This window comes from Microcaecilia unicolor, chromosome 5, assembly GCF_901765095.1.
Source record: "Microcaecilia unicolor chromosome 5, aMicUni1.1, whole genome shotgun sequence".
Classification (NCBI taxonomy): domain Eukaryota; kingdom Metazoa; phylum Chordata; class Amphibia; order Gymnophiona; family Siphonopidae; genus Microcaecilia; species Microcaecilia unicolor.
The window spans coordinates 61,853,613-61,866,717 of NC_044035.1; the positions used below are offsets into that span (position 1 = coordinate 61,853,613).

Sequence of the window (13,105 nt, forward strand, 5' to 3'; positions counted from 1 at the left end):
TGGAATACCATGGTGTTGGCGCCTTATAAAAATTGGTTAATGAGAATATACTTTAAAAATAAAAAGAAGATATTTTGGGGATTTAGAATTCAAATCTTCCCTGATATTTCTAGAGATACTCAGAAGAGGTGTCAGCAATATTTGTTGTTAAAACCAGGGGTGCTTGAGATATGAGCTTCTTTCTTTTTATGATATCGGTCGCACCACAGAGCGATACAAAGGCATTATCCTCATTTTTGTTTTCCATTCCTTTCCTAATAATACCTAACATTCTATTTGCTTTCTTAGCCGCAGCAGCACACTGAGCAGAAGATTTCAACGTATCTTCAACGACGACACCTAGATCCCTTTCTTGGTCTGTGACTCCTAACGTGGAACCTTGCATGACGTAGCTATAATTAGAGTTCCTCTTTCCCACATGCATCACTTTTTTACTTGCTCACTTTAAACGTCATCTGCTATTTAGACGCCCAGTCTCGTAAGGTCCTCTTGTAATTTTTCACAATTCTCCCGCGATTTAACGACTTTGAATAACTTTGTGTCATCAGCAAATTTAATTACCTCACCATCTCTAGGTCATTTATAAATGTTAAAAAGCAGCAGTCCAAGCACAGACCCCTGAGGAACCCCATTAACTACCCTTCTCCATTGAGAATACTGACCATTTAACCCTACTCTCTGTTTTTTATCTTTTAACCAGTTTTTAATCCACAGTAGGACACTACCTCCTATCCCATGACTCTCCAATTTCCTCTGGAGTCTTTCATGAGGTACTTTGTCAAATGCCTTCTGAAAATCCAGATACACAATATCAACTGGCTCACCTTTATCCACATGTTTGTTCACCCCTTCAAAGAAATGTAGTAGATTGGTGAGGCAAGGTTTCCCTTCACTAAATCCATGTTGACTTTGTCTCATTAATCCATGCTTTTGAATATGCTGTGTAATTTTGTTCTTAACAGTCTCTACCATTTTGCCTGGCATCGACGTCAGACTCACCGGTCTATAATTTCCCACATCTCCTCTGGAACCTTTTTTAAAAATCGATGTTACATTGGCCACCCTCCAATCTTCCGGTACCACGCTCGATTTTGAGGCTAAATTACATATTACTAAGAATAGCTCCGCAAGCTCATTTTTCAGTTCTATCAGTAGTCTGGGATGAATACCATCCAGTCCAGGAGATTTACTACTCTTCAGTTTGAGTTAGATTACCAGTGTATATTGTTGTTTTCTTCTTTTTAGTATTGTTTTCCTTTATTGTTGTTATTGCTGGGACTCTTACTTTTCTATACAAGTATTCTGCTTGATTGTAATTAGAAATATTGATAAATAAAAAGTTTTTAAAAAAGTAATATTCACAGCTCGTTCCCTCGTAGGTTACAGTTCTCATCAGAATAATTTAATAATTCTTTATATGACTGACATAAATGCGCCACTTTTCATTGGTCCCTTATTGGACCCCTTTCACACTCCCACCTCCCCTAGGATTTGAATTTAGTTTTTAGCTATGTTATAGTACTGCTGGTTCTGTGCTCATGAGTCAGGTGGGCAGGTACCCGCAGATGTGTGGAGGGAGCACTGCCTTAAAGGTAAAGTATGCTGGGCAGCATTTCTGCACCAGGCTGCATGGATGATGTCGTCCACATATGAGATCAGTTGGCCTTCTGTCCTGGGAGAATACCTGCTACAGGTAAGTAACTTTGCCTTACTAATGGTTGGCACTGTATAATTCTGTAGTCTTGCATTATCTGCCTCAGATCACATTTTATTTCCATACACCCTGCAAAAGATAATGTGCAGTACATGACCCTGAAATAAATTTAAAATTAAGTACTGTAATATGAGGATGTCTATAATTTTAGCAGATGGGAAGTTTAGATGTTGTTCACATTCACTCAGGCAATGACTCCTAAGTCTAGTGAATGATACAAACATCTTACTCCTCTGATTTAGACCTTTCAGGTCTTCTTCATACAGCCAAAATTCACTTTCACAATGAATTGATATTTTTCAGGATGCGTTTTAAATAACTAATTGTCCAATTTTCAGATCCTCATGTAAATTAGGTGACCAAATAAGACAGACTGATATAAAAAAAAATCATAATAATATGAGCTGGAGCTGTGAGAAACAGTGTGCAGCTCTGGAGGATAGGCTGTGCTTCTGCTGCCAGACTACATTTGTTATGTTCGTAGTCAGAATACATTTGAGTTTCTTAGGGCATGATGAGGAAACGTGATCTTAATTTTGCTAGCCAGGTAAATTATTCTCCCAAAAGGAAATTTCTCTGTTATCCTTAGAAATTGCATACATTTTTACTTACTTCTCCACCTGACCTGAGGAAAAAGGTTCTGGCATTTGAAAGTTGTCATAAATGTTGTCATTTTAGAGTTAGACGTGTCGTTTGTATAAACATCTAAATGATTTTAGAAGCCTGTTTGCATTTGGCAAGAAGGCATGGTCTGGGTGCAACTAGGGTGGGTCAGAAAGATAAATATGCATTCCCCATTTCAGAAGGAGCGTACCTATTTTATGTTCACCGAATGTATGAATGTTGGGATCTACACCTGCTTCCAGTTGCTCGTTTTGTGCAGCATTCCACTGGAGGGATTAGGGGTGGTTTTCCCCTTACTTTCCCAGTGTTTTTGCTCCTTCCCCTAAAAAAAAAAGTGATATGGCAAAAGGGTATTGGGCTCTGTGACAGTGTCAGAAAATATGTATATTCCAAAATTAGCTAACATACACGTGCTTGTGCCAGCACATACACGTTTATGTTACTGTGTTCACCCCATTGAAAATTGGTGCTTTTAAAATGAATGTTCCCGCCGCATGCTACTGGAGCATACATGTCCATTTCTGGATGTATTTTAGAACAAGCGTTAAGTCAGATTTTATTCTACAATACTAGTGGAATTTGACACCTCCAAACCTGGACATTTTAATTCTGATTTGTACATCCTTTCTAAAATCTGCCTCAAAATGTATTATTTGTGTTCAAAGTATCCTTCAAGCTGCAGAAAGTCTTTTGACGCCACTGATCTGTTGGCTGAATGAATTCTGGGGTTTCATTAATTAAGAGCTCAACTGTTTTGCGAGCTTGATGCACTGGAGCTCCATCCTGTTGAAAAATAAAGTACTCAGAAATGTCTCAAATTTCAGGCAGAAGTTTCTGCTACAGCGGGAAGTGTTTGGATTATTTGGAAAAATGTTGGGAGTCTTGTTTTTTTTCTGAGCACCATATAACCAGCATTGTAGGAATGATTTGGTTACATACAGGGCAATTCAGTAAGTGGGTGCCTCCTTTTATGTGCTCCAATGCCTTGCGGTGAGAGCTTATTCTGTAAAGCTTCAAGATATCTATATTCTGATATAGAATACTGGCATAACCTGCTGTCAGCATTCATAATATTTACATACCTACAGTTATACCAGCCATAGTCTTTAGCATAACTTTGGGTAAATAAATATGGCAAGGGCACACAAACTTTGCTGTATTCTATAACTTACGTGCATAAGTGGGAGCCCTGTCCATTACCCACCCATGTGTACAGTCCCTTGCATTTATTTGCTATAGCACTTAACACTCACCCTTAGAGAATAGTGCTTAGATGCCTGCTAGCACCTGTGCTTGCAAGTATACACTTAACTTCTAAAATGCTAGCATTCTACATATTTATATGTGCAAGTGGCAGGTAAATGTGGGCACCCAGTTTCAGAATTACCCTTAAAGAGGGCAATTCTATAATTAGGTGCCATAAGTTAGATGCCTAGATGCAGCGTGCTGAACGTTATGCTGTCATCTGGGTGCCAAGATTCCATTGCATTGTCACAATACTTTTCTTTTCATCACAGGTGGTGAGGATGTCTTTAGTTCCTCTTCAGTTCTAGCAGAGAAAGAAAGAAAGAAACTAGTGGCACGGAAACATGACATGGATTCTAAGCAAGCAGGAAGTGCCAGCCTCTTTGATGACATTTTTGGTGATTCAAATACCAAGCCATCAAATTCTGGTAATTTTTTATATATGGCTTACAGGATTAGTGTTATGTTGTATATATTCCACTTCAGAAGTGTAAGTACTATGATATTTGTGCTGCGCATGGCAAGGCTTTGCCTTCTTTGGCTTAGCGGGGATCCACTGACTAGATGTGTTCTCAGGATTTCCACAATGAACGCGCATAAGATTTGCATATGTAGCATTTTCTTGTATGTTAAAAATATCCTAAAAAACAGACTAGCTGCATTAAATTATTGAACAGCAGAACTTTTGAGACACCTAACAGAGCATCTTCAGAGCGTACAAGTACACCATTTAAAACATACCGGCTGATATTCAACTGGCAGCGGTAAACCTTTTTTTAAATGCTTACCCTCGCCGGCTAGATTAGCCCCAAATATTCCGTGCCTGGCTATGCCAGAGCACTAGCACTGAACATCCAGGGCTAACTGGATGGGACGACGTCCCTATGAGGAAAGGCTGAAACGGCTAGGGCTGTTCAGCTTGGAGAAAAGACTGCTGAGGGGGGAGATTTGATAGAGGTATATAAAATAATGAGTGGAGTGGAACGGGTAGACATGAATCGATTGTTTACTCTTTCCAAAAATACTAGGACTAGGGGGCACGCAATGAAGCTACAAAGTAGTAAATTTAAAACGAATCGGAGAAATATTTTCTTCACCCAATGTGTAATTAAGCTCTGGAATTCATTGTCAGAAAATGTACTAAAAGCAGTTAGTTTAGCGGGGTTTAAAAAAGGTTTGGATAGCTTCCTAAAAGAAAAATCCATAAGTCATTATTAAAATGGACTCTGGAAAATCCACTGCTTATTTCTAGAATAAGCAGAATAAAATGTATTGTACTGCTTTGGGATCTTGCCAGGTAATTGTGACCTGGATTGGCCATTGTTGGAAACAGGATACGGGGCTTGATGGACCTTTGAATTGTCCATGTATAGCAACACTTATGAAGTTATGTACTTATAACTGAAAGGGCCCTGTCTGCCAGAGCTTATGTGGGTCCCAGCCGATATTCAGCCAGGGCCTGCATAACTTATTTGTTTTGTTTTAGCTCCCTGATTTCCTGAAAAATTCCCCCCCCCCTTTCTTTTTTTTCTCTCCCCTCAACCTATGAGTCATAGACCTCCTCCCATCCTTCTCAGATGACCCCCCCCCCCCCCCGGGCCTACCTGATATCCCTGGTGGTATAGTGGGGTTGAGGCAGGCAGGCCTACCAAGTTGGGGGCAGGGAGGTGGGAGGGGGTTTGACTTGTGGACGGGGGGGGGGGGGGGGCATAAAGGTGGCTTTTTCAGAGGATCCGGGAGCTTTAAAAAAAAAAAAAAAGAAGTTGTGTGGGTCCCAGCAGATAGTCAGTGCCGAGACCTGCATAGCTAGGCCAGCCAAAATTAGGACAGCTTTTGAACCATCCTTACTTGGCCGACCTAGCTACATGGATCCCAGCACTGAATATTGCTGTCACCCATATAACTGCTGCTCCTCCCCAGTTCTGCCCCCTGTACTGCCCTGACCTGCCCACTTTTGACATGGGCAGTCAGAGACAATTGCCCAGTTTAGTGCTGCTGAATATCATTAGGCAGTTCAGAGCGATTTAAGCAGCCTGGAACGTCTCCTGTTCACTTAAATCACTCTGAATATCAGGCCAATAGTTTTTAATAAAATTTTATTTTCAAAATGAATTAGCCAGACATTTAAAATAGTCCTTTTTGCCTGGTAGTGTATTGGGAAGGTCAAAAATGGAACCCAGAAACTTTTTGAGAATTTTACTCTTGGAATTTCTCACTGTTGGCTGTTTATGAAGTAGCATTAAAATACCACCATTTTATTTCAAAGAATACAAAGCTGCAGAAAAATGTGGCCATTGCACGTCCTTCCGTAGGTTTATCCCGTGCACTAAGACCATTTTTACCACATCCATATAATGGCCAAATTTTCTATTTTTTTGTATTAATGGCTATACACTAAAGTAATGTAAAGAAAAATTTGCCAAACTTAGGGCCCCTTTTAATAAACCATGCTAGTAATTCCCAGTGCGGCAAATACAACACAACCCATTCAGTTTGAATGAGCTTCATCATATATAAAAGGGGCACTTAGTTAATAGTTTGAGGATATGCCATGCTAACTTAGGGGTCTTTTTACCAAGCTACGGGAAAAAGGGCCCTGCGCTAGCAGTGGAGGACGTTTTTCCCACATTCCAGGGCCCTTTCTAACGCAGCGGGTAAAAAGCCCCCAGATACACACGGCCAATACGGTAAGAGAACTCTTACCATGTGGCCATGCAATGGGGAGCCCTTACCACCACCCAGTGAGATGGCAATAAGAGCTCCTGTACTAACCTGGCGGTAACCGGGTAGCATGCAGCAATGCCCGATTACCACCATGCAAGCTATTTCCTTGGTAAAATATTGTCTATGACCCAGACTCGCCTGAAAAGTCCCTTTTCCTAGAGGGGGACAGATGTGATCCCTACCTTGTCTGGCCTGGTGCCAACATCGGAAGTGGTTCACCATGTTGCTATTAGAACATGTGGAGTCACCTAACCAAACAAGGGAGAATTAATTGCCACAAGACCCATATTAACGACACTTAGTAAACAGGCTGCTTTTCAGGATATCCCGATGAATATCCATGAGGTTTTTTTGTATGTATGTATGAATGTTTGTTTTTTACATTTCTTGGAGACTCAGTATATTCAAATTCTCATGCATACTTGAGAAACAAAATTTCAACATAGATACATAAAATCAGCATACAACTTTCCTCTAACCACCCAACGTGGCCATATTTCTCCCTCTCAAGGTTTGTGTCAGGGGCTTAACATGAAACCAGCAGTAACAGACCAATGTTTTCCCTGTCTGGTTAGTGCAGTATAGTAAAAAGAGTAAAGCTCACAATCAGTGAGCTGTCTTTCCCAAGCTATATCTGCATTGAGTAAATTTTGTTTTATTTCACCACTTGGGTCTGCTTTTCTTTTCTGCTGTTCTGGATCTTGCAGACCACTTGCCTTTGTGTTTTTTGGGTACTCAATGTAGATATCCTGAAAACCTAATATAAGAATTGCCATACTGGGCCAGACGGGAACCCAGTATCCTGTTTTTAGCACATGGCAGCTTCCCAAAAAGTAGTCAGATTCCATGTTACTTTCCCCAAAGCATAAGCAGTGGCTTTATCCAGGGCTACCTTGTCTGTTGACTTACTCCAAGAAATTGTCTAAACATTTTTTAAACTTGGCTGTGCTAACCAGATATTGGCATTATTTTATTAGGATTTATTTACCGCTTTTTGAAAGAATTCACTCAAGGTGGTATACAGCAAGAATAAGTCAAACATAAGCAATAGACAATTACAGCAGTAAAAAATATTCAAATAACGATACAAAGTATGGCATAGTATACTACTTACAACGTCAACACACTATGTAATAGAACATTTTAATAGCGTTATTGTGAGGGCTGCAAACAGGGAGAGGTAGGAAGCAGAAAAGGACTTTTTGCCTCAAAAGGAAGACCGAGTCTGAGGAAAGAGGTTTTTGAGCGGAAGCACTAGCTTTTCTTGGTCTATACCTCCACGCGTATCGAAAATGAGACTTAGCCACCCAGAGATAAGGCTTAGGCTTATCCTCAGATAGCCACTGGACCTTGGAATCTCCCAGGTCTTTAACAGTCTTCTCCAAATCTGCACCAAAGGGTTTCTCCCTAAAGGGCAACTTCGCCAGATGAGATTTGAATGCCACAGCAGTGGCCCAATGCCTCAACCTTAGCCATCATTGTGCCAAAACAGCCAAGGCCATACCCTTAGCTGATGCTCGTACAATGTCATAAAGTGCATCTGACAAATAGGACAACCCTGCCTCTAGGGTAGGGAGAAAGTCTGGAGGTGAGTCCAGCATGATCAATTGTTAAATCCACGATAAAGAAGCCCCAGCTACAAAAGAAGAAATTACTGCCTGAGAATTTAACACAAATTGAAAGGCAAGCTTCAAGGAAGCCTCAAGGTTGCGGTCATGTATATCCTTTAATGCACTGCCGCCTTCACAAGGCATAGTGGTGCGTTTTGTAACCACCGTAATAAGGGCATCATCCTTAGGCAGAGCAAGCTGCTCTAAATCAGACGGCAGAAGGGGATATAATTTGGACATAGCGCAAGCCACCCGGAGGTTAGAATCAAGGGTCAACCACAGAGCCGAAGCAACCTCCTACATAGCCTCATGAATATGGAAATATACAGGAGGTCTCTTAGTACCTGACATAATAGATGGAGCAGGACTAGAGGACTGATAAGCAGGGGAAGAAATGTTTAAAGCCTCCAAAGATTTTTGTGATCAACAGAGGTAACTCTTCTCTCAAAAACAGCCTAGCTACAGTAGAATCATCACCCTCATCTGCCGCTGAAATGCCCAAATTAGGGCCATCAGCAGAACTAGGATAGTCAGAATGCTACTACTACTTATCATTTCTAAAGCGCTACTAGACGTAGAACTAGGACAATCAGAATACACAACAAGAAAGTGATACATCAAATCCCTTTTCCAAATACCTATGAGGCACAACTCATTAGAATTCTCTATCTCCACCTACTGGTGGATGTTCATAACCCATTTGTCTGGACTGATCCTCTGGTACTAAAGGAAAGAAAATTATCAGATAGTTAACTAATTTTTCCTTCTCTGCAAGTTTCTTCCTAAGATAGTGTTGGATTTACATCTTAATCAGTCAACTGTCCTTCCAACACTTTTCCTGAAACCTCATGTCCATTCTGGCAAAAGTACACTGCATGTCTTGGACTGCATGAGAGCCTTAGCCTTTTATCTGGAGCACCTAAAGCCCATAGACAGGCCACCCAGCATTTTCTTTCTTTTGACCCAAACAGGATGGGGACAACCATTGATAAACATACTTTTTCCAGTTGGCTAGCAGATTGTATCTCCTTTATTTATACCCAGGCTGAGCTAACTCTGGAGGGTCATTTCACAGCTCACAGTGTCAGAGCTAAGGCTGTGTTGGTAGCCCACTTGAAGTTGATCTCCATTGAGGAGATTTGCAAAGCTTCAACGTGGTCTTCAGTCCACACATTCACTTCTCACTACTGCCTTGAACAGGATACCTGATGTGACAGCTGGTTTGGTCAGACAGTTCTGCAGAATTTGTTGGGAGTCTAGAATCCAACTTCAGCCTCCTAGGCCCATTCTTTTTTTTTCCAGGCTGCACCTTCACAACAAGAATATTTGTGGTATTAGTGTTATTTTATTTTATTTTTTTACATTTGTACCCCGCGCTTTCCCACTCATGGCAGGCTCAATGCGGCTTACATGGGGCAATGGAGGGTTAAGTGACTTGCCCAGAGTCACAAGGAGCTGCCTGTGCTGGGAATCGAACTCAGTTCCTCAGTTCCCCAGGACCAAAGTCCACCACCCTAACTACTAGGCCACTCCTCCACTCTTATTGGTTCTGATTGACCTCGCCGTTGCAAGTATCTATTGACCATGGTTGTATTTGGCGAGCCTGGTAGCCAGGGATTCCCACATGTAAGAAGAGCATATCCTGCTTGTCCTCTGAGAAAGCCAAGTTACTCTCCTGTAGCAGGTGTTTTCCCAAGGACATCAGGACGGTTTCTCGCGTACCCTCCCACCTCCCTTAGGAGTTGAATTCTTTATGCTTTTTCTATCTGAGGGTCCCGCTCAAGTTGTGTGGGCAGGAAGGCATGAGTGCATGTGCAGTTAGGCCTGCCACAAAATTCTAGAAGTTGAAAGAAAGTTGGACAGCATCCACTCCAGGTCTCTGTGGATGACATCCACTCCAGGTCTCTGTGGATGACATTACCCACATGCGAGAACACATGTCCTGCTGTCCTTGGGGAACACCTGCTACAGTTGAGTAATTTTGCTATACCCCTCATGAACAGAATCTGTTTCCAGGCATCATTAATGCCTAAATCCTCATTGTATTAGTGTTTTTTTTTTAATGAGATGAGGAAAGGATTGATGCAAAATTGCTGCCACACAATTTTGTCTTCCAAGCATCACTAGTGCACCATCTGATGCAAACATCACCATTTGCTTCTTAATCAAAATTATTATCACAGTAAAACTGATTAATTGCTGAAACAATTGCAGCAATGTCTCAAGCTACTAACTTAGGCGTCTTTTTATGAAGCTGCAGCAAAATGGGGCCTACGCTGGTGTGAAGCCCTGCCCAGTGTGTGTGTTTATGTGTTTCTGTGTGTGTGTTTGTTTGTGTGTGTGTGGGGGGGGGGGTTGCGGGTGGCTTTTGTGGTCGTGTGGTTGTGGAGTTTGCCAGCAGTCTGTAGCGATTCCTAGGCAGGGGGAGCAGTACGGAAACACTCCCCCTGCCTGGGTCGTTGTTTGTTGGAGGGGGGTTGCCAGTTGGTAGGGGTGCCTTTAAGGATCCCTTTACTCTCTGTGTTCCGCCCTCGAGGGTGGGGCAGAGAGACATGGTGAGTTGGATGGCTTCACCACCATGAACTTACGAACTGTTTAGGGATTTTGCAGATGGCTTCAGCAGGTTGTCTTCAGAATGTTGAGGTAGCGTTTTATGTACAGATGGGGCGTGGCTGAGGGTGGGTCTATGAGTGAGGGTTACTGGTCCTAGCCTATGAAGACTACAGGATTTTTGTGCTTCTCTGCCTTGGAGTGAGCTTCAGAACGTTCAAGGTGGGATTTATTAATATAGATTGTCTCCTTCTGTTCACTTAGAAATTCATTGTAATTTACTTAATTTGACTAGGGGTTCCTAAATTTTTGCCCTCAAATGTACCTTTACTTTTTAAGGTGCTTCCAAATCATTGTGTGGCATGTGCATTGAACTTTGTTTACTTTGGTTTGAGAGAAATGCATGTTTTGCCAGGAGGATGCATTATTACAGGTGTCAGAAGCTGCTTTTTTAATGTAATCATTTTCCCAAAATGGGCAATAATCAAGAATTAGAGCTTTAATATGTGGAAAAGAATGGAATAAGAGGCAGTACATGCCTAGGGCATTACCTGGGTCTGCTTTTTATGTTGGGGGCCTATAAATCTATGCTGGATGTATTTATTAGCCCCAACCACTCTGCCCAGTTCACTCTCCAGCTCTCAAAAGTTCTTCCTGGTAACAATATCATAGTCGCTAAATGTTTAAAGTTTGCTTCAGTGGCGTTAGTACTGCCTCAGATTTGCGTTTGATTTATTGGTGTGTCCTTTTTCAAAGCTAAGGCTAACCCTGTAGCTGATCTCTTTGCGGATGAAGATATGGGTAGTAACTTGTTCCAGGAAAAGGCCAGTATCCCACCTACTGCTCTGGATAGCACAGCTAAGGAAGCAGAAAGGCCTAAAGAAGGCATTACGAAGAATAAGGTAATTATTTAAAAATAAAAAACAAAAAAAACAGCAGCCAGCTTGGAAGATTAAGATGTGATTTGAAAATGTCTTCTAACAGCATGTATGCTAAAATCTTACAGGGGATAATTTTATAAAGGTTTTTCTCCGAGGACAAGCAGGCTGCTTGTTCTCACTGATGGGGTGACGTCCACGGCAGCCCCTCCAATCGGAATCTTCACTAGCAAAGTCCTTTGCTAGCCCTCGCGCGCCCGCGCGCACCGCGCATGCGCGGCCGTCTTCCCGCCCGAAACCGGCTCGAGCCGGCCAGTCTTCTTTTGTCCGCACTCGGTACGGTCGTATTTTTCGCCGTGTCGAGCCCCGGAGAGTCGACCTCGCGCGTCCATATTGTTGAACGTGTTTTTTCTTCGGAAAAGCTTTTCTTCTACTCGGGAAGTGCTCCGGAACCCCTCCACCGGGTTCCGTTTCAATCCTTCCCGTATTTCCAGCTTTTGGCCCCGATAAGTTTTCTTTCGTCGTCGGGGTAGGCCTCTTTTCGGCCTCGGTCGAGATTTTCTCCCTCTAAAGTTTTTGGTGCTCTTTTTCCGTCATTTCGGACTTTGATTTCGCCGGCGTGATTTTTCCGCCCATGACATCGAAGCCTTCCAGCGGCTTCAAGAAGTGCACCCAGTGCGCCCGGGTTATCTCGCTCACTGATCGACACTCGTCGTGTCTTCAGTGTCTGGGGGCCGAGCACCGCCCTCAGAACTGTAGTCTGTGTTCCCTGCTTCAAAGGCGGACTCAGGTAGCGAGACTAGCCCAGTGGAACGTTTTGTTCTCGGGCTCTTCGTCGGCATCGGCACCGGGATCTTCGAGTGCATCGACGTCGTCAGCGTCCAGACCATCTTCCTCGGCCGCCCTTGCATCGAGTGCATCGAGGCATCGGGCCTCTGCATCGGCGCCGAGACATCGGATAGCTGCATCGACGCCGGTGGTACCGGGACCTCGTCTGCTGATGTCGTCGGACGGTGGTGCATCGTCAGGAGTGCAGGTGAGGGCTGTCCATTCCCCTGCTGGTGGCGGTGAGCCTTCGGGTGGGTCTCCTCCCACCCTGAGGGCTCCTGCGGTACAGCCCCCCCGAGACCGACCTTCTTCGGCCTCGGCCCCGAGGAAGCGACGGATGGATTCTACGTCCTCCTCGTCGGTGCCGGGGAGCTCCGGTGACATGCTTCGGAAGAAGTCGAAGAAGCATCGACACCGGTCTCCTCCCCGCGTCGGCACCGAGAGCTCTGGGTCGCCGAGGGATTCGGCACCCAGCAGGCATCGGCACCGAGAGGACCGCTCACCCTCTGTCCAAGAGGTGTCGATGCGCTCCACTCTGGACAGCCCGGAACAGCCTCCTCGCCCGGAACAGGTCCTGACGTCGACGCCTGCATCGACCTCACAGCCTTTCTCTGCAGCCGCTCTAAACGAGAGCCTCCGGGCCGTTCTCCCAGAGATTCTGGGAGAGCTGTTGCGCCCTACCCCTCCGGTACCGGCGGTGCTTGCGCCTCCGGTACCGTCGAGCGTGGCGCCGGCTGGCCCATCGCCCAGGTTGAGGTCCCCGACGTCGGTACCGCGTGCGGTGCCGGCAGCGGCCACCTCCCAGGAAGGCTCCCCGACTACGTCGGCGGAGGGAGCTTCGCCGATGCGGGCGAGGGAGTCTACCTCTCGACGCCCCCATCGTGGACGTGGCTCCACTGAGTCGAGCAGGGCGAGGTTGCAGACACAGGTTC

General features: G+C 44.2%; 1 protein-coding gene across 1 annotated transcript in view; it reads left to right on the forward strand.

Annotated features, from left to right (window-relative positions):
• The window catches only part of LOC115470067 (WASH complex subunit 2A-like), a 211,934-nt gene that overhangs the window by 89,786 nt on the left and 109,043 nt on the right, over positions 1 to 13,105 (forward strand). The window contains exons 15-16 of the mRNA XM_030202955.1: positions 3,856 to 4,011; positions 11,224 to 11,369. Of these exons, the coding sequence (XP_030058815.1) occupies positions 3,856 to 4,011; positions 11,224 to 11,369 (302 nt within the window). The remainder of the gene's footprint in view (positions 1 to 3,855; positions 4,012 to 11,223; positions 11,370 to 13,105) is intronic.